General features: G+C 53.0%; 1 protein-coding gene and 3 non-coding genes across 4 annotated transcripts; all 4 read left to right on the top strand.

Moving 5' to 3' along the window:
• The first annotated feature begins 4940 nt into the window (after positions 1-4940).
• On the top strand, positions 4941-13376 carry NCL (nucleolin). Its single transcript, XM_040972286.1, has 14 exons — positions 4941-5100; positions 5799-5912; positions 6869-7358; positions 7545-7760; positions 7849-7935; positions 8121-8262; positions 9650-9774; positions 10396-10519; positions 10783-10940; positions 11469-11592; positions 11736-11869; positions 12173-12299; positions 12599-12822; positions 12921-13376. The coding sequence occupies exons 1-14, from the start codon at positions 5083-5085 to the stop codon at positions 12995-12997; spliced, it is 2160 nt and encodes a 719-aa protein (XP_040828220.1). The 5' UTR covers positions 4941-5082; the 3' UTR covers positions 12998-13376.
• LOC121151238 lies at positions 7978-8046 on the top strand. The gene has a single exon (XR_005883139.1). It is a non-coding gene; the product is annotated as a small nucleolar RNA SNORD82 (small nucleolar RNA).
• On the top strand, positions 11929-12007 carry LOC121151233. The gene has a single exon (XR_005883134.1). It is a non-coding gene; the product is annotated as a small nucleolar RNA SNORD20 (small nucleolar RNA).
• LOC121151237 lies at positions 12333-12469 on the top strand. Its single transcript, XR_005883138.1, has one exon. It is a non-coding gene; the product is annotated as a small nucleolar RNA SNORA75 (small nucleolar RNA).
• Positions 13377-21509: the final 8133 nt, after the last annotated feature.

Here is a 21509-nt window from a genome sequence, read left to right as displayed (position 1 = left end):
CATTTCTGCTGGGTGTTGAAGCCCAGGTTTTGTGTGTACCAGCAGGCAGCCGGTAATGCCATTTAGCCCAACCCAAGTCTCCCACTGGGCGCGTGCCCTATGATTTCCCCCCTCTAAACCATTTGGTTTGATTGCCTTCTCTTATCTGCGGTGTAGTGGCCCAGCCCACTGTTAGTCCCAGGCCCCCTTCCCAGGGCAATCAGCAGCCCTCCCATTTGGGGGCCAAGATGACGAATTCTTGCCTTCTCCACTTATCTTAAAAAAAAAAAAAAAGATGGACTAGGCAGTTATGCTGGCACACTGATATAATTAACACACATTTCGGGCCCGGCGGCATGGCCTAGCGGCTAAAGTCCTCACCCTGAATGCGCCAGGATCCCATATGGGCGCCAGTTCTAATCCCGACAACTCCACTTCCCATCCAGCTCCCTGCTTGTGGCCTGGGAAAGCAGTCTAGGACAGCTCAAAGCCCTGGGACCCTGCACCCGCTTGGGAGACCAGGAAGAAGCTCCTGGCTCCTGGCTTTGGATCGGCATAGCATTGGCCGTTGCGCTCACTTGGGGAGTGAATCTTCCTCTGTCTCTCCTCCTCTCTGTATATCTGACTTTGTAATAAAAATAAATAAATCTCTTTAAAAAAAGATTTATTTATTTGAAATAAATAAATCCAAAGCCAGAATCCAGGAACTTTTTCCAGGTCTCCCACACGGGTGCAGGGTCCAAAGGCTTTGGGCTGTCCTCCACTGCTTTCCCAGGCCACAACAAGCAGGGAGCTGGATGGGAAGTGGAGCTGCTGGGATTAGAACCGGCGCCCATATGGGATCCTGGCATGTTCAAGGTGAGGACTTTAGCCGCTAGGCCACGCCGCCAGGCCCCCCACTTTTACCTTTGAGCTCACTTCTGGTTCAGTCCCCAAATGACCACAAAGGTTAGGGTTAGGCCAAAGGCCCCTAGGGGCAGAGGGGCCCAAGCACCTGGAGTGTTTCTCCCAGGTACTGGGTTGGAAGTGGAGCAGCTGTGACTCAAACTGGGGTCTCTATGGGATGCTGACACACTGCTGGTGGCAGCTTAACTCCTCCGTGACCTTTTTCTCAAGTCCCCTCCTATGGTGCGCCAGGCAATGTTTCTGGCACCAGGCTACAGTGCAGAACCAAGACTGGGGAGGCAGCAATAGACTCACCATACATAGTGAGGACACCGGGGCAGGTCCCTGCGAGGGCGCTGCAGGAGGACAGTGCGATGCTGAGTCCAGACACACTGCCTGCAGTGATGGTCAGGGCAGGCGTTCAGGAGGTGACATACACTGAGATCTGACTGGCTGACAAGGAGCCAGTAACATATTTTATTTATTGGAGAGGCAGACAGAGGCATCCATAAGCACATAACAGACGGAACTGGGCTGTGTTGAAGCTGGGAACTCAATCCAGGCTTTCCGCACGTGGAAGGAACCCCACTGCTAAGCCCTCGCTGCTGCCCCTCGCCCACCCCAGTCTATGCAGGCCGAAAGCCGGAGTCCAGGAAAACTAGCAGCTTCTCTAAGACACAAGAGACTCAGTTGGTAGGCTAGACACCTCTCCATTGGGCAGATCTTACTAGAATCCACCCTTCATCACGCCCACTGTCCCTCTCCTTCACTCTGCTTGGAAACCCAGTCTTACTCCACAGCGTCTAGGCTCTCCTTCCCGACCCACACGCGTCACGGCATCGGCCTCCTCAGGCTCTCCACACTGCTCATGGAGGAAAGGGTGCAGACCCCAGAGCTGGTCCCAGTCTGCTCTACTGGTCTGAGCACCCCAGTGAGTCACCGTGAGTTTCCCATCCCTTCGGTCTCGGGAGTGTGCTGGGAAGAACTGCAAAGCCACTGCCCTGCCCAAGATTCCTTCATGAAGAGCCCGCAGTGGGCATTGTTGCCGGAGTCCAGCTCCAGCTGAGTTCGGAACTTGCGAAGGGTGTGTGGATAAGGCGCAAAGAAAGAAAGAGACGGACCACTAGGAACTCTTGATCATCATAATGGACCACACACAAAAGCTGTCTGCTTTATTTATACAAAATCAGTCAAACTCTGGCTCAGACTTTTTACGTCATGCTCAAGTGGGTGTTTCCAAAGATAACTCTGCCATTTGTTTCGCCTAAGGCTAGGATGTTAACCACCTGGTGCCTGGCACCTGGCGCCTGGCTAGGAAAAAGTTCTCAATAGATGGTGCATATCAGTCACTAACACATTCCTACCACAATTACTTTACAGCTTGGTCTTGAGACAGTCAAGGAAGGAAGGGCCCTAAAAGATCAAAGAAAGAGAGAAAGAATAGATTCCCACTACACCTGAAGACAGAACACCCTTGATTAGCATAGGATCAAAAGGGGAGTTAGCACCCTTGATTAGCATATTGCCACAGGATGCAGCCGGAACAGCAATAACAGCTTTTTGGCTAAAAAACGGCAACAGCAGCATCAGCTTCTAAGCTCCCATTGATATTTAACAGTAACTCCGCAGAGGCAGACAATGCCTAAATAGATTACAGAATTCTCAGTGGGGTTGTCCAGTGTCCATGCAAAGGGAGGCAGAGCTGCATTCAGGTGTTGTAGAGACATCCACCGGGCCTTGCTACACAGCGGGAAGTTCCTTGCGGCCTTGCCTGCAAAGGAACGATACTCTTCACACTTTCCTGTCTTCCACACCCATCACACGGACCCCAGCACACTGTGGCACAGCACGCTGAGCTGCCGTGAGGGACACCCTCACCCCACGACACAGCACCAGGGACGCAGTCCTACTCCCACTCATGATTCAGTGTCCTGCCATTGCATCCAGGAGGGTGGCAGTCACCCACGAGGGAGGCCTGGGTGGGGCTCTGAGCTTTGCTGGAAATTTGGGGGGTAAACCCGAGGCACAGGGCTCTGTTGCATTTTTCACCTCTAAGATTTATTTATTTGTATTGGAAAGGCAGATATACAGAGAAGAGGAGAGACAGAAAGATTTTGTGTCCACTGACTCACTCCCTGGGTGGCCGCCGTATGACTGGAGTTGAGCCACTCTGAAGCCAGGAGCCAGGAGCTTCTTCCTGGTCTCCCAAGCAGGTGCAGGGTCCAAGGGCTTTGGGCCGTCCTTGTGAGAGAGGAGTTAGAGTGGGTAGTAGGCAGTTAGGGTATTCTGGGTCCCAGAGTAAAAGAGAATTTCCCCACCATGTCTTGAACTCACCAGAGCACATCTCTTCCAAGGGATGGGGTGCTATTAGCATATCAATTCCCCACCTGAAGTATCGGCCATTACCTCCGGCCACTGTGGGAAGGCCTCAGGCCGATCTCTTTATCATTAAAAGGAGAGCAGGAAGAAGTAATACACATCTGCCCAAGGCCTGGAATGTCCTATGTCTGGCACCTCTGTGGCCTTTTGTCCCAAGGCCAGGTACCATGGAAACCAGGAATTTTCTTTGTTCATGGAGAAACATCTTTGAGGGAAACCTTTAAAAGGTGCATTCCCCACCATTCATTCGGGTTTTGGGTTCTTCTTCTCTTCCTGCCACTATGGCAGAGGGTTTTGCTTCTTGTCCTCCTGCCACTATGGCAGAGGACTAGGGTTCTTATTTTTCCTGCCACTATGGCAGAGCACTGGGGTCCTTTTCCTCCTGCCACTATGGCAGGGGTAAGGGTCCTTTCTATCTCAAAACCCCCTCCCATCGCTAGGACGGGAGTCTTCTTTTCTCAGCCTTTCTAATAAATCCTGCTTTAAAACTAAACTGTGTCCGCATGAAAATTCTTCTTTCCTGTGAGACAAGAATTTGAGGTTGCTGCCATACTCGGAGTCAAAAATCCTGCAACACTTGAATGCTTTCTCAGGCCACAAGCAGGGAGCTGAATGGGAAGTGGGGCTGCTGGGATTAGAACCGGAACCCATATGGGATCCTGGCGCAGTCAAGGTGAGGACTTTATCTGCTCGACTATCGCGCTGGGCCCCACACTATCTTTCAAACCTAACTATTCCGGGATCCAATTCTGGTCTGACAGTTGTTATGTCCCTGGCAGGCTGTGTCTGTTAAGTTTGGTCCCTGAGAAAAATACCCACGTGGATGCTGGTAGAACACAACCTTCCTCTGGGTCCCTTGGGCCACCAAGCACACCTTCCCTCCACACGTGTCTGGACCACGTGGTGACCGGCGTGCGGGGCCGCCACCGTTTACGGGTCCCAAACCACGGGGAAGCTGCGTGGTCGTTCATCGTCCGCACCACCAGCACAGCCCTGCCAGGCTCGTCTCTCCAAGCTTCTCACCCGTGAGCAGACGTGCCTGACGCGCAAGGTGAGGCGCTCGGCTCCCCGCTCGCACTTTTTAACAAAAGCCCCCGAGGAAGCATTCCAGGTGTACAGCCCGAAGGGCGCCAGCAGCAGCCACAGCGTCCTGGGACCGCGGCAGGCTTGGGGCTCCCCAAAAGTTGGCCTCCTTGAACTCGGCGGCCACCCACTTCCGGGGCCACCGGGTTCATCCTCAGAAAAATCAGCGCTGCAAGGGCGCTCAGGGCACGGGGGTACCTATGAAAGACAAGTTTATGGGCCCTGGCTACTTCTTGGAGACCGCGTACCCCAAAGCACGCTGCAGTTCCCACCGGAACCAGCCGCCCGGCTCCTCAGACACCAGCGCCAAAGGAGCCGGCCTTAGGGCGCATGCGGCGGGACCACCGACCCGGAGGAACCTTGAGCGACCGCGCGCCTGCCGGACGAACCAATGAGCGCCCGCCTTGCACAAAGCAACTCCCGCCCTCAAGACCCCTTCCCCTCGCAGGCCGCCTGGCCCGCCCCCTCGAGGCCAAGCCCCGCCCCCACGCCGTCCTCCGTGAGCGGCTCGCGATTGGCTCCTGCGGCGGACGCGCGCTCTGGTTGGCGGATCGGGGGTCACGAGGGCGCCGTGGTCGGCTTTCCAGAGGCGCTTACTGGGCAGGCCCAGTCTTTCGCCTCAGTCTCTAGCGTCTGCGAGCTGCGCGCCGTACGCGCTCCGGCATCCTCAGGGCCCGCGGCCGCCATCGACGCCGCGAGGGATTCCTCTGAACTCAACTCGCGCCCACGCGCTCTGTTCCGTCGTCAGCCGCCGCCATGGTGAAGCTGGCTAAGGTGAGCGCGCGAGCACGCGTGGCGCGGCCTGCTGGGAGAAGGGCCCGGGCGCGTTCCAGGGCGCCATGCTGGGGGGGAAGTCTCGCGCGACTGGCGGGCAGATCTCGCGGCCTTGGGCAGCCTGGCGGGGAGGTGAAGAGCCGGGGCAGGTGGCGGCGCGGCGGGAGAGGCTGCGGCCCTGGGCGCGTGGGGCGGGCGCGGGTGGTCGGGGCTCCGGGGCGCGCGGCGGGAGGGACGAGCCGGGCTCGGGCGCCGCGCACGGCCGGGCCCCGCCTCCCGGGCGCACGTGCGCCGGCTCGCCGCCCGCCACGTGGGGCCGCGCCGCATGGGCACCGGAGCCCGGCGGGGGCCCGACACGCGCCCGGCGCGCACATGGTGGCGCCCCAGGCAGCCCCTCCACGCGGCCCCGACAGGTGTGTGTGTGGGGGGAAGCAGTCCGGGACCCCCGGGCGAAGGCAGGCCCGCACGTGTTTTAAAGGTGCCCACTGGCGTCTGTGGTGGTAGAATTCTGTGGAAGTGCTCCTCCAAAAATGGTCAGCGGACCCTCAGTCCTGAAGCTGAAAGAGTGGTTTTTATTTTGGGTCCAATCACTGTGTGGCGACATGTTGCATTTTTGGGAGGTTTTTACGTCCAAGATGGGTGGTTGGTTTTGTACTGCTAAAGGTAGGAGTGCTCAGGCCCTCGCGGTGTGCCTATAGGCTGGTAAAAACCAAGAACCTAAGAAGATGGCTCCCCCGCCGAAGGAGGTCGAAGAGGACAGCGACGATGAGGAGATGTCGGAGGACGAGGACGAGGAAAGCAGCGGGGAGGAGGTAACTGTGATGGGTCTAATGGCAGCTTGGCCTGAAATTGGAGAAACGGGGGCTCACCTGTGTGTCTGGGTCCTGAATGTGCTGTAAAGGTTTGCACGCTGTGAGATGAGCAGGAGTAGTGGGCCTTGCCACGTCCACGTGGGGCCTGAGACCGGAAGCCCTGTGTGCACGTGTCTGCGGACTGCAGCTTCAGCTTGGCCGCACCTGGTGAAGCTGGGGCCGATCGGTAGCGGCCTTGCCTTTGGTCTGCAGAATCCCTGACCTGCGCCCGGCAGTGGGGGGCTCCGGCACCCCTTGAGGCTTCAGTAACTGCCAAGATGTCTTTGGGGTCAGTTGAAGGCTATCATGTCTTTTTCTAAGCATGCCACAGAGACAGTTGACTTGTAGAATCTAGCAGAAGTTTTACTTTAGTAAGAATTAGCTCTGAAAACTAGTAATTATTGGAAGGTAGTTTTTAGTCGCATTTTTAAGTGTAAGTAAATGTTTGCCATCCAGCTAAGTGCTTGTGTAGTAGTTTTGTCAGGATTACTTGGCTGACCTAATGTTGATTTTTTTTTTTTAGTTAAGAGCTTGAGTTGTATGTGTGAGTTCCGTACCACTATGCACTGTCTGACCACCCCAGAGCTGATTTAATGGCAGTTGTTAGACACTTTACAGTCCACATTTTAATTCTACATGAGGTGTTGATGTCATCATTTTCATGGGAAAGTTGGCTTTTGAGGCTTTTAAGGGAAGCAGAAGTACATGGACTTTGTCCCTTGCATTTAACGTGTGAGTAGGTATCCGCTATGGGGGCACTTGAACCACACGCAGGGCCAGAAGCTGGCATGGCTACTTTCTTCCTTACATATGGGGTGGAAAGGCAGTTTGGGGTAGTGGTGTGGGGAGGGGCACCTTTGGTGGTCCCTGGGACCGTGACTACCCCAGGCACAGAACAGCTGTTTCTGCTTGTATAGATAGTCGTCCCTCAGAAGAAAGGAAAGAAGGCTGCTGCCGTTGCAGGAAAGAAGGCGGTGGCTTCTCCAGCCAAGAAGGTTGCAGTCCCCACTCCAGCCAAAAAAGCTGTTGTCACCCCAGGTAAAAAGGGAGCTGCCACACCAGCCAAGAAAGCAGCTCCAGCCACCAAAGCAGTGGTGACACCTGGCAAGAAGGGAGCCACGCCAGGCAAAGCACTGGCAGCAGTGCCAGGAAAGAAGGGGGTGGTCATCCCAGCCAAGGGGGCGAAGAACGGAAAGAATGCAAAGAAAGAAGACAGTGAGGAAGATGAGGATGAGGATGATAGCGAGGACGACGATGAGGACGAAGACGAGGAGGATGAAGATGAGGATGAAGACGAGTTTGAATCGACAGTGGTGAAAGCAGCAGCGAAGGCCCCTGCTCCTGCCTCAGAGGATGAGGATGACGACGAAGATGATGATGAAGATGATGAGGAGGATGAGGAAGATGGTAAGGAATTTTTAGTATTTTTTGTAAGGTTCTGAGAAGCGCCTCTTGCTTCCAGCAGCCTGGGGTTAGGTTGGAATCCTGGAAGTCTCAGGGCTGCCGATTCAGGGCGGCACTGCTCTGCTGGTCCTGCCGGGTGGGGCTGGTGAAGCAGGGGCTGGCTGCTGGAGCGGCAAGTGTCTCTTGCAGACTCTGAAGAAGAAGAGGCTATGGAAGTCACCCCGGCAAAGGGAAAGAAGACCCCTGCAAAAGCTGTGCCTGTGAAAGCCAAGACCGTGGCTGAGGATGACGACGAAGAGGAAGATGATGACGACGAAGATGACGAGGATGACGACGACGAGGAGGAGGATGAGGAAGATGAGGAAGAAGAAGATGAAGACGAGGAGGAAGAGGAGGAGGAGGAAGGTAATCTCATTGAATTCTGGAATGCTTTCCTGTCTGTGTGGAAGTAGCCTCGCGTGCGGCTGCTCCTCACGGTGTGCATCTCGTGCAGAACCTGTCAAGGCAGCCCCTGGGAAGAGGAAGAAGGAGATGGGCAAGCAGAAAGCAGCTCCGGAAGCCAAGAAACAGAAGGTGGAAGGTAACGTGGGGGTACGCGGGTGCTAGGGATGTGCCTTACAAGAGCACGAATGATGAGTGACACAGGGACTTAATACTGACACCTGCTGATCCACGCAATGTGCTGATGTGCTGCCCAGGGGAGCCTTTGAAGCTGGAAGTTGCTGAGGCCATGTTTTCAGGAACTGATGGGTTTGTTTTTTACAGGCACAGAGCCAACCACATCTTTCAATTTGTTTGTTGGAAACCTGAATTCTAACAAATCTGCTCCTGAATTGAAGACTGGTATCAGTGATGCTTTCGCTAAAAATGATCTTGCAGTTGTTGATGTCAGAATTGGCACGAACAGGTAGGTGCTCTTACTGTGTTGCTCTGTGCATCTCGTGGCCTCTCCCACTCACTGTCCGGTTTCCAAAAGCATGAATATGTGAGTGAGTTCTTGTGTGGGTTAAATTGTTGATAGGATGTGGAACTTCAGCTTCCCCTAATAAACTTTAGTTGCATTGTACAAAACATTTGGATCTATTTTAGAACATGGTTAGAAATGGTTCAATGTGGAATTCTTTTAGAAATGGTTTAAGTTTTTCTTTTATTTTTTAAGATTTGTTTTAATTAGGCAGGTTTATAAAGAAAAGGACAGAAAGGTCTGCCATCTGCTGGTTCACTCCCCAAGTGGCCAAAATGGGCAGAACTGAGCCAATCTGAAGCCAAGAGCTTCTTGTGGGTCTCCCATGTAGGTGCAGGGTTTCCGAAGCCTTGGCCATTTATCTACCGCTTCCCCAGGCCAACAGGGAGCTGGATGGGAAGCGAAGCATCCGGGATACAAACTGACATCCCTGTGGAATCCTGGGCTTGCAACATGAGGATTTAGCCACTGGACCATCGTGCCAGGCTCTGCAGGTTTATTTTACAGTGTCAGTGGGACATGGTTCTCTTCACGGATCACATGGGACTGGGCAGACAGAAGCCAAGAGCCTGGCATTTCATCTGTGGGTACATAGGCTTCCAGGCTAGTTAGCAGGGAGCTGGATTCTAAATGGAGCAGACAGGGCTGTGATTGGCACTGCAGTGGGGGATGGCATGCATTATGTATGTGAGATTAATGTGCTCTTGGGCCTTCATGCCAGGCCAGAAGTACTGTTTCTGTCACCTGTGCAGGTACTTTTTGCTAGACTGGTACTCTTTTGTCTTTTTTTAAAATTCATTTATTTATTGGAAAGTCAGATATACAGAGAGGAGGAGAGACAGAGAGGAAGATCTTCCGTCCGATGATTCACTCCCCATGTGAGCGCAACGGCCGATGCTGTTCCGATCCAGAGCCAGGAACCAGGAACCTCTTCTAGGTCTCCCACGCTGGTGCAGGGATCCAAAGCTTTGGGCTGTCCTCGACTGCTTTCCCAGGCCACAAGCAGGGAGCTGGATGGGAATTAGAGGTGCTGGGTTTAGAACCGGCGCCCATATGGGATCCCGGCGTGTTCAAGGAGAGGACTTTAGCCGCTAGGCCGTGCTGCCGGGCTCTAGACTGGGTACTCTTGTCATGGTTCTTACACACAGGTGTGCAACTCTGAAGTGTTAAGAATTTAGCCTGTCTGCATGTTGGCTACGAATTTGCATGTTGCGTCTTGGTGATTAAATCTTGTCCTGTAATTCTTTGTGGAGTGTTTAATCACTGCTTGTCCCTAGAGGATGTTCTATGGCCCTTTTCCCACCTATGAATTTTCCTCCTTCCCGTAAAGGAAGTTTGGCTATGTGGATTTTGAATCTGCTGAAGACCTAGAAAGAGCCTTGGAACTCACTGGTTTGAAAGTCTTTGGGAATGAAATTAAACTGGAGAAACCAAAAGGAAAAGACAGCAAGAAGGGTAGGTATGGCAGTGAGGCGATGATGGCTGTGTCGACTGCCAGGATGATTGTGGACCACCTCGTGGTTCCTGATTTAAAGAATTAGCTCGTGTAAATGTATTGACCTGATGTTGCTTACTACCGCAGGCTAAAACTTTCACTAGGGAAGAGCTAGCACTTTCCACCAAGAATGCTTTGGATCAGAAGTGCCCCCTGACCTGCAGGGTTTCGTTGTCGGAGTTGGGGATAAGGCCCAGCTCATCTGTCCATATTGCCCATTTCCCTAGATCGGATGTCTGCCAGTGATGGCTGTAGCCTCAGGTCTGGTGTTAGGTAGCAGGGACCTAACCACTGCCCCATTGCTTGCTGGATACTATACCAGGAGGCTGGAGCCAGCTTGCACCTGGGTATTCCAAAACAGAATTCAGCCCGTATAGTTGTTCTGCTTTGAACTGTTTATTTGGATACTGTGTGCGTGTTTAACAGATGGGGCTTTTCTGTAAATATCCAGCATTTACTTGGACAGTCTGAAGAACCATAGGATTCACTTTGTTGGCAGGAACTGGGTGTGGGTGTGCACATGTGGCCAGGTTTTCCTTGTTGCTTCTTAAGATTATAAGGTTATTGGTTTTTATATTTAGATCGAGACGCAAGAACACTTCTAGCCAAAAACCTCCCTTACAAAGTCACTCAGGAAGAATTAAAGGAAGTGTTTGAAGATGCTGTGGAAATCAGATTAGTCAGCAAAGATGGGAAGAGCAAAGGGTAAGTTTATAAGGAGTGTTTTGGTCAACATTCATGCTTTACTCTGTACATGTGTGATCCCTGGTAGCTTAACTTAAGCCTGTGATTGTATTTCCCAATTTGTACGTGGAATGACATTGTTAATTCGCAAGGTAATGTTTAGAGGATGAACTTATACATTCAAATGAACAAAAGCAGTGCTTGCCAAGAGCTGGCATGCTCGGGTACTGTGGCTGTACACTGATGGAATGTTCAGAGTGTAAGCTTTTTCCTCTTTGTGGCAGGATTGCTTATATTGAATTTAAAACAGAAGCAGATGCAGAGAAAACCTTTGAAGAAAAGCAGGGCACAGAGATTGACGGGCGATCTGTTTCCCTGTGCTACACTGGAGAGAAAGGTCAAAATCAGGACCACAGAGGGGGCAAGAACAGCACTTGGAGTGGTAAGGGTGTATGGGCTGGTTGAAGGGGGTCTAGGATAGGGGAAGCTTTTTGCATGCTTAGTTTTTTTTTAAGATTTATTTATTTTTATTACGAAGTCAGATATACAGACGGGAGGAGAGATAGAGAGGAAGATCTTCCATTCGATGATTCACTCCCCAAATGAGTGCAATGGCCAATGCTACATCGATCCGAAGCCAGGATCCAGGAACTTCTTCCGGGTATCCCACATGGGTGCAGGGTCCCAAGGCTTTGGGCCATCCTTGACTGCTTTCCCAGGTCACAAGCAGAGAGTGGATGGGAAGTAGAGCTGCCAGGATTAGAACCGGAGCACATATGGGATCCCGGCGTGTTCAAGGCGAGGACTTTAGGCACTAGGCTATGCCGCCGGGCCCATGCTCAAATTTTGTATGTAAATTAGTTACTTAGACATAAATGATCAGAGTGGTGCTATTAATAGGTGTGTGTGAGTACACGGTGACCGGGCAGGAGCTAGTGCCTCAGTGTTTGTGTGGCATCTCTGTTTCCAGGTGAATCAAAAACTCTGGTGTTGAGCAATCTCTCCTACAGTGCCACAGAAGAGACTTTGCAGGAGGTCTTCGAGAAGGCCACGTTCATCAAGGTGCCACAGAACCAAAATGGCAAACCTAAAGGGTGAGTATCTTTGTGGGGTCAGCTGTGGGCTGGACAATTGTCAACAGTTCTGAAAGGTACGATTGTTTTGCTGTAAGAAGGGGCCTTTCCTGCGCCTGTGGCCTGGTCCACATGGTGATTCATTCTCTGCTGTTCATTCCCAGGTATGCTTTTATAGAATTTGCTTCATTTGAAGATGCTAAAGAAGCTTTAAATTCCTGTAATAAAAGGGAGATTGAGGGCCGGGCCATCAGGCTGGAGTTACAAGCACCTCGGGGATCGACCAACGCCAGAAACCGTAAGTGCCAAAGCAGGTGTGCTGGGAGCTGTTCTGCCTCTGCTCCTGAGCATGACAGCTGGATGTGATGACTGATGCTCTGAGAAAAGATGAGGAAATCTCAAGAAAATTCCTCTAGATAGTCAAGTTCTGATCCAGCTGTGTTATGCAGGGCAGCACATTGGGCTCCTTGAAGGCGGCAGCATCTGGGCCGTGCGGCGGGGCTGAGGATAGCTCCTGGGCACAAGTGGAGTTGAGGCCACTAAACAGCACTTCCCCTTGGGTGAGGTGCTGTGTGTCACAAGCTGACTTTCTCTTCCACAGAGCCAACCAAGACCTTGTTTGTCAAAGGTCTGTCTGAGGAGACCACAGAGGAGACGCTAAAGGAATCGTTCGATGGCTCTATTCGAGCGAGGATAGTAACTGACCGGGAGACCGGGTCCTCGAAAGGGTAAGTGTAGAGGGCAGGGCTGGGCTGCCAGGAACCTTCTCGTTGAGCTCCTGTCTGTCAATTCGTGGCAGCTTATGGATTCGCAAGGGAAGGACAGAAAATTCACAGAACTAGCATTATTTTACCTCTGTCTTCGTGCAGAGACATGTTTGCTGTTTTGTGAGACACTTGGGCGTCCTCAGCACTTGGGTAGGGAGCTGTGGCTTGGGGCTTGGCTGATACCTGAGGCTGCTGGCAGGGGCGTCACGGCTGTGGAGGCTAACGTGGCACTTACTATGCTATTTTCTTTGGGATTTCAGGTTTGGCTTTGTAGACTTCAACAGTGAGGAAGATGCTAAAGCCGCCAAGGAGGCGATGGAAGATGGGGAGATTGATGGGAACAAAGTGATCTTGGACTGGGCCAAGCCTAAGGGCGAAGGCGGCTTCGGGGGTCGCGGGGGCGGCAGAGGCGGCTTTGGAGGCCGAGGTGGAGGCAGAGGCGGCCGCGGCGGATTTGGAGGCCGAGGCAGGGGCGGCTTTGGAGGTAAGGCTGAGGTGCTGCCTTGTGCTGCAATGGGTGACTTGGGCTCTGAGGGTACTGGACCCCCTGGGTTCATTGGAATATCCTGCTTTCTTCTGCAGGGCGAGGAGGCTTCCGAGGCGGCAGAGGAGGCGGTGGGGACCACAAGCCACAAGGGAAGAAGACAAAGTTTGAGTAGTCCATTCCCCGTCTCCCTCGTGCATCTGAAAGAAAGGACTCTGGGTTTGTACTCTGACCCGATCTGTGGCAGAGCCTTCTGCGGACATTCCGAGATCCTGTGCAGGCCTATGGTCTACTTGCAAATGCACATAGATAACATTTCAAGGGCAATACCCTGTCGGTTCTGACTGGATGTTCATATCAACTTTTTAAAAGAGCTGAGTGATAGTGCTAACCTGTATCTGTAAGTTTTGAATTTATATTGTTTCATCCCATGTACAAAACTTTTTTTTCCTACAAATAGTTTTGTTTTCTGTTGGGGGCTTGTAAAGGAAAACAAAATGTTTTATGATTTTTGCTTCAGTGACTTTAGGACCGATTAAAAGTCCTAAACTCTGGCCGCAGGTTTGCACTTCAGAAGAGCGTCCCTCATCAAGTAGCACTGAAGACCCAGCAGAGCCAGCCGTGTCACTCTGCTCCACCTGATGACTGCAGAGTCCAGGGCTGTGGTCAGGTGGCACGGCTGGGGTGAGGTGTGGCCAGGGAGGTGCCATGGGGACTTGTTGGAAGGCCCCTCTGGCATCGTCTGCTTGTGGCGGTAACCCTGTGGGCTGACGGCTCTGTTTGCCCTGGGCACAGTGCTGTTGGCTCGATAAAGCAGTCTGCCTTTCCTCAGCTCAGCCACAGCCACAGCACACCTGGTCAAGGCGTCGGCTTGCAGTTGGACTCCTGCAACTGCCCAAAGGAATCTTGGCAGCTAAAAGAACACAAGAGCTGTTTTATTTTCCTTTTTGGTTGTGTGTGTTCAGCTATGGGGATAAGGCACTTTCATGTATAAACTGCTAGTTGTAACCATCAGGCCTGAAAGCTGGGGTGCTATGCGGCTCCTGGAAATGCTTTCAGTCACTGCACTGGTTGGTTAGTGGGATAATGGCTTCCCAGCATACACTGGTTCTCTAAAGGAAGGCTCCGAGCTGCCTGGTTGCCTTCCCTGAGAGGAAGGAAGTGGTGGCCCAGCTGTGCCTGCTGCCCAAGTGTGCTATCTCCTGTGGGTGGGAGAATGGTAATTCCTAGGCTCATTCTCCTGCCCTGTTGCTGGTGTGGTAGCTTAGGCAGGGGCTGTGCAGCCATTTTAGGAGTGATTTCACTTCTGGCAAATGGTGGTGCCCACTTTCAACATTGTCCCAGCAGGTGGCAGCAGTAAACCCAGAAAGAGAGAGATCTGAACAGGGCTTGGAGGGCAGCGCAAGGCTTCTGACTGCAGACAAGCGAGCACTTTGAATCTGACTCCTGCGCGTGGGAAATAGTGACAGCCACCTGGAGAGGTGTCCCTGTCCTGTTTGTTCTCCTGCTCAGTCACCCCTGCTGGCTTGATTTCTCAGCCTGCTGCCTCTGCAGACTTCATGGATGGCTGCATAAGCGGGGTGATGGTGAAGACCTTACCAGTCAATAGAGAGGAACTCTGGCCAAGGTGCATTCATGTGACCCAGTGGCTAACGTACCAGCCCAAAGCACCTGCAGTAACGTGTGATTGAGCCCAAGTGACTGGAGACTTGGGATCCCAGCAGACTGGACCTGCAAGAAGCAGGGAGTCCTGTGTGGGGCTCCCCAGAACCAACCTCAGTGAGATCCTTGTGAGTCTTCCCAAAGATTGCCACAACAGCCACGGAGGACGCAACTAGGCTCAGGCCAAGAGCCTCGCCTCTGGGTTTAGCTGCTGCCTGCTAGGCAATGTGCCAGGCTGCCAGGCCCTGGATGATGGCTCAGTGGTTGGTTAAGTCCTCAATGTTAGAAGTGCCAGGAGCCTTTCTGGATGCTGGTTTGTGTTCTGGCTGCTTTAATTCCATCTTGTAACCCACTTGCAGCCTGGGAGAGCAAGTTGAGGATGGCTCAAAGCCGTGGGAAGAAGCTTCTGGCTTCAGTTCTTGGAGAGTGAGCCACTGGATGGAAGATACCTCTGGCTTTCCTTGTCTAAATCTGGGCCCCAAGCTAGATGGGAAGTGAACCAACTGGACATGAATCCTCACCCATATGGCATCCCAGCACATTCAAGGTGAGGACTTAGGCACTAGAGTACTGTTCCTGGCTTAATGCAAGTTTTTATAATACAGTTGCATAAGCCTTAGAATTTCCCTTGGCCCCTACCGAGTTCCCCTATATTATTATAGCACACTTCATAAATAGTCGTGTCCATCATTGTGGGCATGAACAATGACAGCCCAGCATTTTATTGTCAAGATACAATTAACAGTCATTGGATTCATTGGGAGTCCATCTTTGATCTGGAAATAGAAATTAATGCTATATTATATCTTCACATCTGGATTTGATAGTCTTATGCATCCGATTAGTTTTTTTATTGCAAAGTCAGGTATACAGAGAGGAAGGTCTTGTGTCCGATGATTCATCCCCCAATTGGCCACAACAGTTGGAGCTGAGCCAGTCAAGCCAGGAGCTGCTTCCACGCAGGTCTAGGGCCCCAAGGCTTTGGGCCGTCCTCAACTGCTTTCCCAGGCCACAAGCAGGGAGCTGGATGGGAAGCAGGGCCACAGGGATTAGAACCCATACCCACCCATGTGGGATCCTGGCACATGCAAGGTGAGGACTGCTAGACCATTGCACCAGGCCCTAGATTTAATTTATTTAGTTAGATGAAGGTAAAGGAGGTGAGGGGTATCTTTTATTTATTTTTTTTAAAGATTTATTCATTTTATTGGAAAGTCAGATACAGAGAGGAAGATCTTCCATCTGATGATTCACTCCCCAAGTGACCACAATGGCCAATGCTGCCAGTCCAAAGCCAGGATCCAGGAACTTCCTCCTGGTCTCCCACACAGGTGCAGGGTCCCAAGGCTTTGGGCTGTCCTTGACTGCTTTAGTGGAGCGGTGGGATTACAACTGGTGCCCATATGGGATCCTGGAGTGTTCAAGGTAAGGACTTTAGCCACTAGGCCATGCCATTGGGCCCCTTTGTTTCCTTTTTTCTGAGATCTTTCCACTTTCTATTTCGCTCCCCAAATGACTTGTATCTGAGACTGAGCCAGGCCAAGGCCAGGAACCTCTGGGTCTCCCAGATGGGTGCAACGCCCAAAGACTTAATATGTTTTCCTGTCTTCCTAGGCTATAAGCAGGCAGCAGGATGGGAAATGAAGCAGCTGGGACTCAAACTGGCTCCATGGGATGGCAACTCTGCAGGCAGTGGCTTAGTTTGCTATACCACAAGGCCTGTCTTGTGTCAGTTCTATTCATGGAGCTTATAGTTGCAAGTTTGTCTTTTAAGAGTGAATTTAAAGTGGATACTCTAGTACTTTTGTGTTGACTTGTGGGCACAAAGAACAGCAGAGAGGTTGATCCTATGATGGTGCAGCCCAGCTTAGGCCAACTGCAGTTCCCAGAGTGGCTCCTGTCCCGTCTCCCAGCTCGCTCTTCTCTTTATGGAAAAGTTCCTTTTGCAGTCTACCTCATGCCACGTTTTTGCACTACTACCACTTTTTTGGGTGGGGGGGGTGGTGTTTAGAGAAGAGAGACACATATTCAATTTATTGGTTCACTGCCCAAAAGGCCACAATGGCCAGAACTGAGCCAGTCCAAAGCCAGGAACCAGCAACCTGCCCTGGGTCTGCCATATGGATGCAGGGTCCAAAAGATTTGACCATCCTCTACTGCTTTGCCCCACATCGTTGGCTCCTTTTGTGTAACACGGCCTCTGGGCACAGTACCAAGGGGCTTTCTGGTGTTCCTGGAATAAGAGGGCAATGACATGCTTTCAGGCATGAGACATGCATGGGCCGTTGTGCTGGGCGCAGAGGTGGATGAACGCACAGGTTTTGTGGGTTTAGTGAATCGTGTAAGACTGGACTGCCTGTGCATCGGCAGATGCTTGTGGGATCATATCTCCTACAACAGACATCCCAGAGGGTCACCTGGGAGTGCTGCCTGTGGCCGCTGGTGCCGGCAGATCCCTGGTGGGCAAGGGACATTCTGCTGAGTCTGCAGCCAATGAAAATAAAGATGTAGGTTTCTTCCCACCCAAGTTTACAGACCACACACCACAGGATGTTCTCTGGATGCCTTTGGGCTTCAAGGTACCCTGGCTCAAGATCTCCATAAAAGGGTCTGTGGCATGCAGCACCAGGGCCCCACTTCAAGTCCTGGCTGATCCAGCTCCCTCCCTGGGACAGGATGGCCCAAGTCCTTGGGACCCTACAGTTGCATGGAAAACCAAGAAGAAACTGCAAGCTGCTTATCAGCTCAGCTCTGGCTGTTATGGCCATCTGGAGAGTGAACCAGCAGATGGAAGATCAAAACAAGAAAAAGGCCTCACCTGAAGACTAGCAGAGGGCCTGCAGAAGACGGCCCTCCCTCTGCCATGGTGGCAGTGTGGGCTGGAGGTAGCTAGGGAAGCCACAGATAGTCTGAAGCTCTCAAGTGGTGGTTGGCAACAGTCGCCACCCCAATGGAGCCAGCATGACCCATGTAGAAAACTGGCTGGCTGTTGGCACCATAGAGGGTTTGCCAGGGGCAGAACCTCTAAGAGCTCCCTGTGATGGGCAGGCAACGCCCTGCCCTGGTCAGGTTGCTGGGCATTCCCAGGCTGTCCTGAGGCTGTTCACACTGGCTCACCCTGGGCAGTGTTATGCACAGGGACAACGCAGAGTCCAGGTTGGCTGGATACGGACTGAGAGGAGCACCATCTTTGGACTGTCAGAGGTCCAATTCCTGCCACAGAGGGTCCCTGAATGGCCTCATTCCTTCCCATAGCTTCTTGGCACCTGCCTGTGGGCCTGAGGGTTCCAGGTGGGGGGTCCAAGTGTGCCCCTTGGCAAAACCCACAGTTATATACACTCACATAGAATTGGGGGGGAAATGCCATGGGGCTCCTGAAGGCCTTAGTCCCCGAGTGCCACTGGGTAAGGAGGATACCCAGCCTTGTAGTTTGTACAGCTGTGTCCTAATGTTGGACAAGGTGGACAAATCCCATTATCCATGGGATTGAACCCAGGCTTGGTCCAGCCCACCCTGGGGCAAAGGCCAAGGCCAGATGTCTCCAGGAGAGGTCTCAGCTCCTGATTTCTGCCTCTGTGCACCCCCAGTTCTGATGTGCATTCTGCTGTGAGTGGGCCCACCATCATCAGCCTAGGAGCTGGAAGGGGAAATGCTGAGGGAAGGTCGCAGGTCCCATGCCAGGCTGAAAGATGCCAGCCCCTCAGGGTGTGCACACACGCACAACTCCATTGCTGGTCCTGAGGAAGCTGCGTTATCTGGACACCCAGACCACCTGGACCAGACCCTTGTCCTTTGCAGGTGCCACAATCGCAATGCCGACCCTTTGGTTCCCCCTTGTGGATGCGTGTGGAAGTGGCTCTCTGAAGGTATCTGGTTGCCCCTTGAACACCTGCTGAGATCATGAGATGCAGTGGTCCCCAGCTGGAGAGACCCCCCACCTGCAAGAAGATGCAAGACTCCCATTGTCCTGGGGCACTAGGCTAATGGGGATGCAGCAGACTGCAGGGAGCGCCTGGTGGTGGGACAGTAGAGATGGTGGCCAGTTCTTGCAAGAGAGGTCAGTAACTGGGACAGCAAGTTCGGCCATTACTCTTCCTTGATAGGTAAGACACCCATTTCTAGGGAGGCCGAGCAGAGGGTTGTGTGGCGGCCCTGGGGTCTGGAAGGAGGCCCAGCCAGGTTGTGAGGACAGAGCCATGTGTCCAGGGACACAGCTGTCCCCAGGGAAGGCAGAGCAGGGCCTGAGGGCCTAGGAAGCCGTCTGGGGCACCAGCAGGAAGCAGGAACCCTCGGGCAGGGTCCTCCACATCCCCTGCAGGTGGTGCCAGGCAGGAGTGTCAAGCCAGGCTGCAGAGGCCGAGGCCTGGAGCCACTTACTGTGAGGACGCCTGCCTGCCTAAGGTTAAAGGTTGAGGGTCACTCCCAGCACCTGGTAGGCATCTCAGGGGCCCTCCTCATGGCTTTATGATTTAACTGTTGCCTCATCTTTTCTGTTGGACTTGGGGTGTCCTTTAGCATTCCCAGCCTTGCTTGGAGCATTTTGGCTGAGCTCTTGATTCTAATAAGTATCCCGGCATTGGACTCAGCGTGGTAAAATCCTTACCTTGCGCACACCAAGATCCCATACGGGCGCCGGTTCGTATCCTGGCAGCCCCGCTTCCCTTCCAGCTCCCTGCTTGTGGCCTGGGTAAGCAGTCGAGGACGGCCCAAAGCCTTGGGCCCTGCACCCCCTTGGGAGACCCAGAGGAAGTTCCTGGCTTCGGATTGGCGTGGCACCGGCCATTGCAGTCATTTGGGGAGTGAATCAACAGACGGGATCTTTGTCTTCTCTGTATATCTGGCTTCTCACTGTGTGTTCTCCCTGGCTGAGGATCATGGGTAGCAGACAACACCTGCCCCAAGCAGCAGGAAGGCGTGGGGGTCTGACTGGCGGCCCTGGCCTCAATGTTCTTGCAGCTCTTGCCTTCACATGCTTTCATTTTTTTTTTTTTAAAGAGAGGAAGATCTTCTGTCTGATGATTCACTCCCCAAACAGCCACAATGGCTGAAGCTGAGCCAATCCGAAGCCAGGTGCCAGGAGCTCTTCTGGGTCTCCCATGCAGGTGCAGGGTCCCAAGGCTTTGGGCCATCCTCAACTGCTTTCTCAGGCCACAGGCAGGAGGCTGGAAGGGAAGTGGAGCAGTGGGATTAGAACTGGCACCCGCCTGGCCCTCACTTCTGACCCTCCTTTTCCAGCCCCTCCTTCCCCCTCCCCCCCAGGTCCTGCTCCCAGGGTCTTCTGAAGCCAAGTTGAAATGGGAAGCTGCCTTGTCCCACCCTCCTTGCTTTTTGCTAGGTCAGTGATGACTGACACGACTTCACAATGGTTATTATCATTTACACCTTGCCCTTTGTCTCTTGGGTTCTGTCTGGCTGTCAGCTGGCTTTACACTTCTCCCAAATCACCACGCATCTTGGCATCTATCGAGCAGGCAGCCCCCCCCATTCTTCTCTTTTTTTAAGATTTGTTTATTTTTATTGTAAAATCAGATATATAGAGAGGAAGATTACCTGTCTGCTGATTAACTCTCCAAGCAACTGCAACAGCTGGAGCTGCGCCAATTCAGAAGCCAGGAGCCAGGAGCTTCTTCTGGGTCTCCCACAGGGGTGCAGAGTCCCAAAGCTTTTGGCCGTCCTCGACTGTTTTCCCGGGCCACAGGCAAGGAGCTGGATGGGAAGTGGGGCTGCTAAGATTAGAACCGGTGCCCATTTAGGATCCTGGCACATGGAAGGTGAGGACTTTAGTCGTTAGGCTACATGCCAGCTTGGCCCATTCTTTCTTTCTTTATTTTAAACTTTTAAAAAAAAGATTTATTTTATTTTTATTGGAAAGGCAGATTTTACTAAGTGAGGAAGAATGATAGATAAAGGTCTCCCATTTACTCTCACTCCCCAATGGCCGCTCAGCTGATTTGAGCCGATTTGAAGCCAGGAACCAGAACCTTGCTCTGGGTCTCGAGAGGCAGGGTCACAAGGACGTGGGCCATCCTCTACTGCTTTCCCAGGCCGTAGGTAGGGAGCTGGATGGGAAATGGAGCAGCTAGGACATGAACCAGAGCACAGATGGGATCCGGGCGCTATAGGTGGATGCTTTATTTGCTGCATCACCACGTGGACCGCTGAGCTCCAGGTCAGGAGCCTGTCAGTCCCCCCAGCTGTGACCTACTCCTGGGATTTTCCACACGCAACGAGAAAGATCAGCAGCAAACCCGCTCCTCCAACCCTGGAACAAGCCAGAAGGCCAAGAATGGCTGTGATTTCGGGGGATTCTTCAGCCTGTGCACCCCAAACCTCAGCATGCTGCCAGCTCCTCTCTGACACAGAGGGGCACATCTGGCAGAAGCTCAGGAGCGCCTCCCGGTGGCGATTGGTGGAATTTTGGAGAGGAAAAAAGTGGAGCCGCAGCCGACCGGGGAGACAGCAACAACACACTTGATTTACTGCTGGATCGGGCTGCGTGATGTCAGGCAAACACTGACACAAGGAAGGCCGTGTCCAGGAGAGCAGAGAGGCCATGGCAGTGGCGCGTATGTAGGCGAGCACTGGACCGCAGCAGGTAAGAGGCCACGGGAGCCGCTTCCGGGACCAGCGCTGTGTGAGCGGTGTCCTGCCCATCGCACACCGTCTTTACCAGGAAGTCTCCTGGCAAGGAGCTCTCGGCGGGCAGTGTCCGGGCCACCAAGGGGACAGCGGCCGGCTGGGGAAGCTGCTGCCTTCGCACCCTGGGTGGGAAGTGGTTCGGCTCCTGGGCTGCCTGCATGCCTGTTGAGAGTGGAATCCGGGCAAAGGTCTGGCCGCTCCCTAGTGGGGTAGGATAGGGGGTGGGAGATTGGACTGCTAAAGGAAGGTCCCTGCAGACGCAGAACCCTATGGAACCTGCCTGCCTGGAGGGGTAAGGAATGCAACACAGTGGACCTTACTGGGGAGCCCCTCGCTCCCTCCCCGGCCTCATTGCAACGTGGTCCCATGATTTTATGATAAAGCTA

The sequence above is a fragment of the Ochotona curzoniae genome, unplaced genomic scaffold, assembly GCF_017591425.1.
Source record: "Ochotona curzoniae isolate NIBS_2020 unplaced genomic scaffold, NIBS_Ocur_1.0 contig_2294, whole genome shotgun sequence".
NCBI lineage: Eukaryota > Metazoa > Chordata > Mammalia > Lagomorpha > Ochotonidae > Ochotona > Ochotona curzoniae.
Note: the sequence above shows the minus strand (reverse complement) of the source record. Positions and strands in the feature narration are given on the sequence as shown.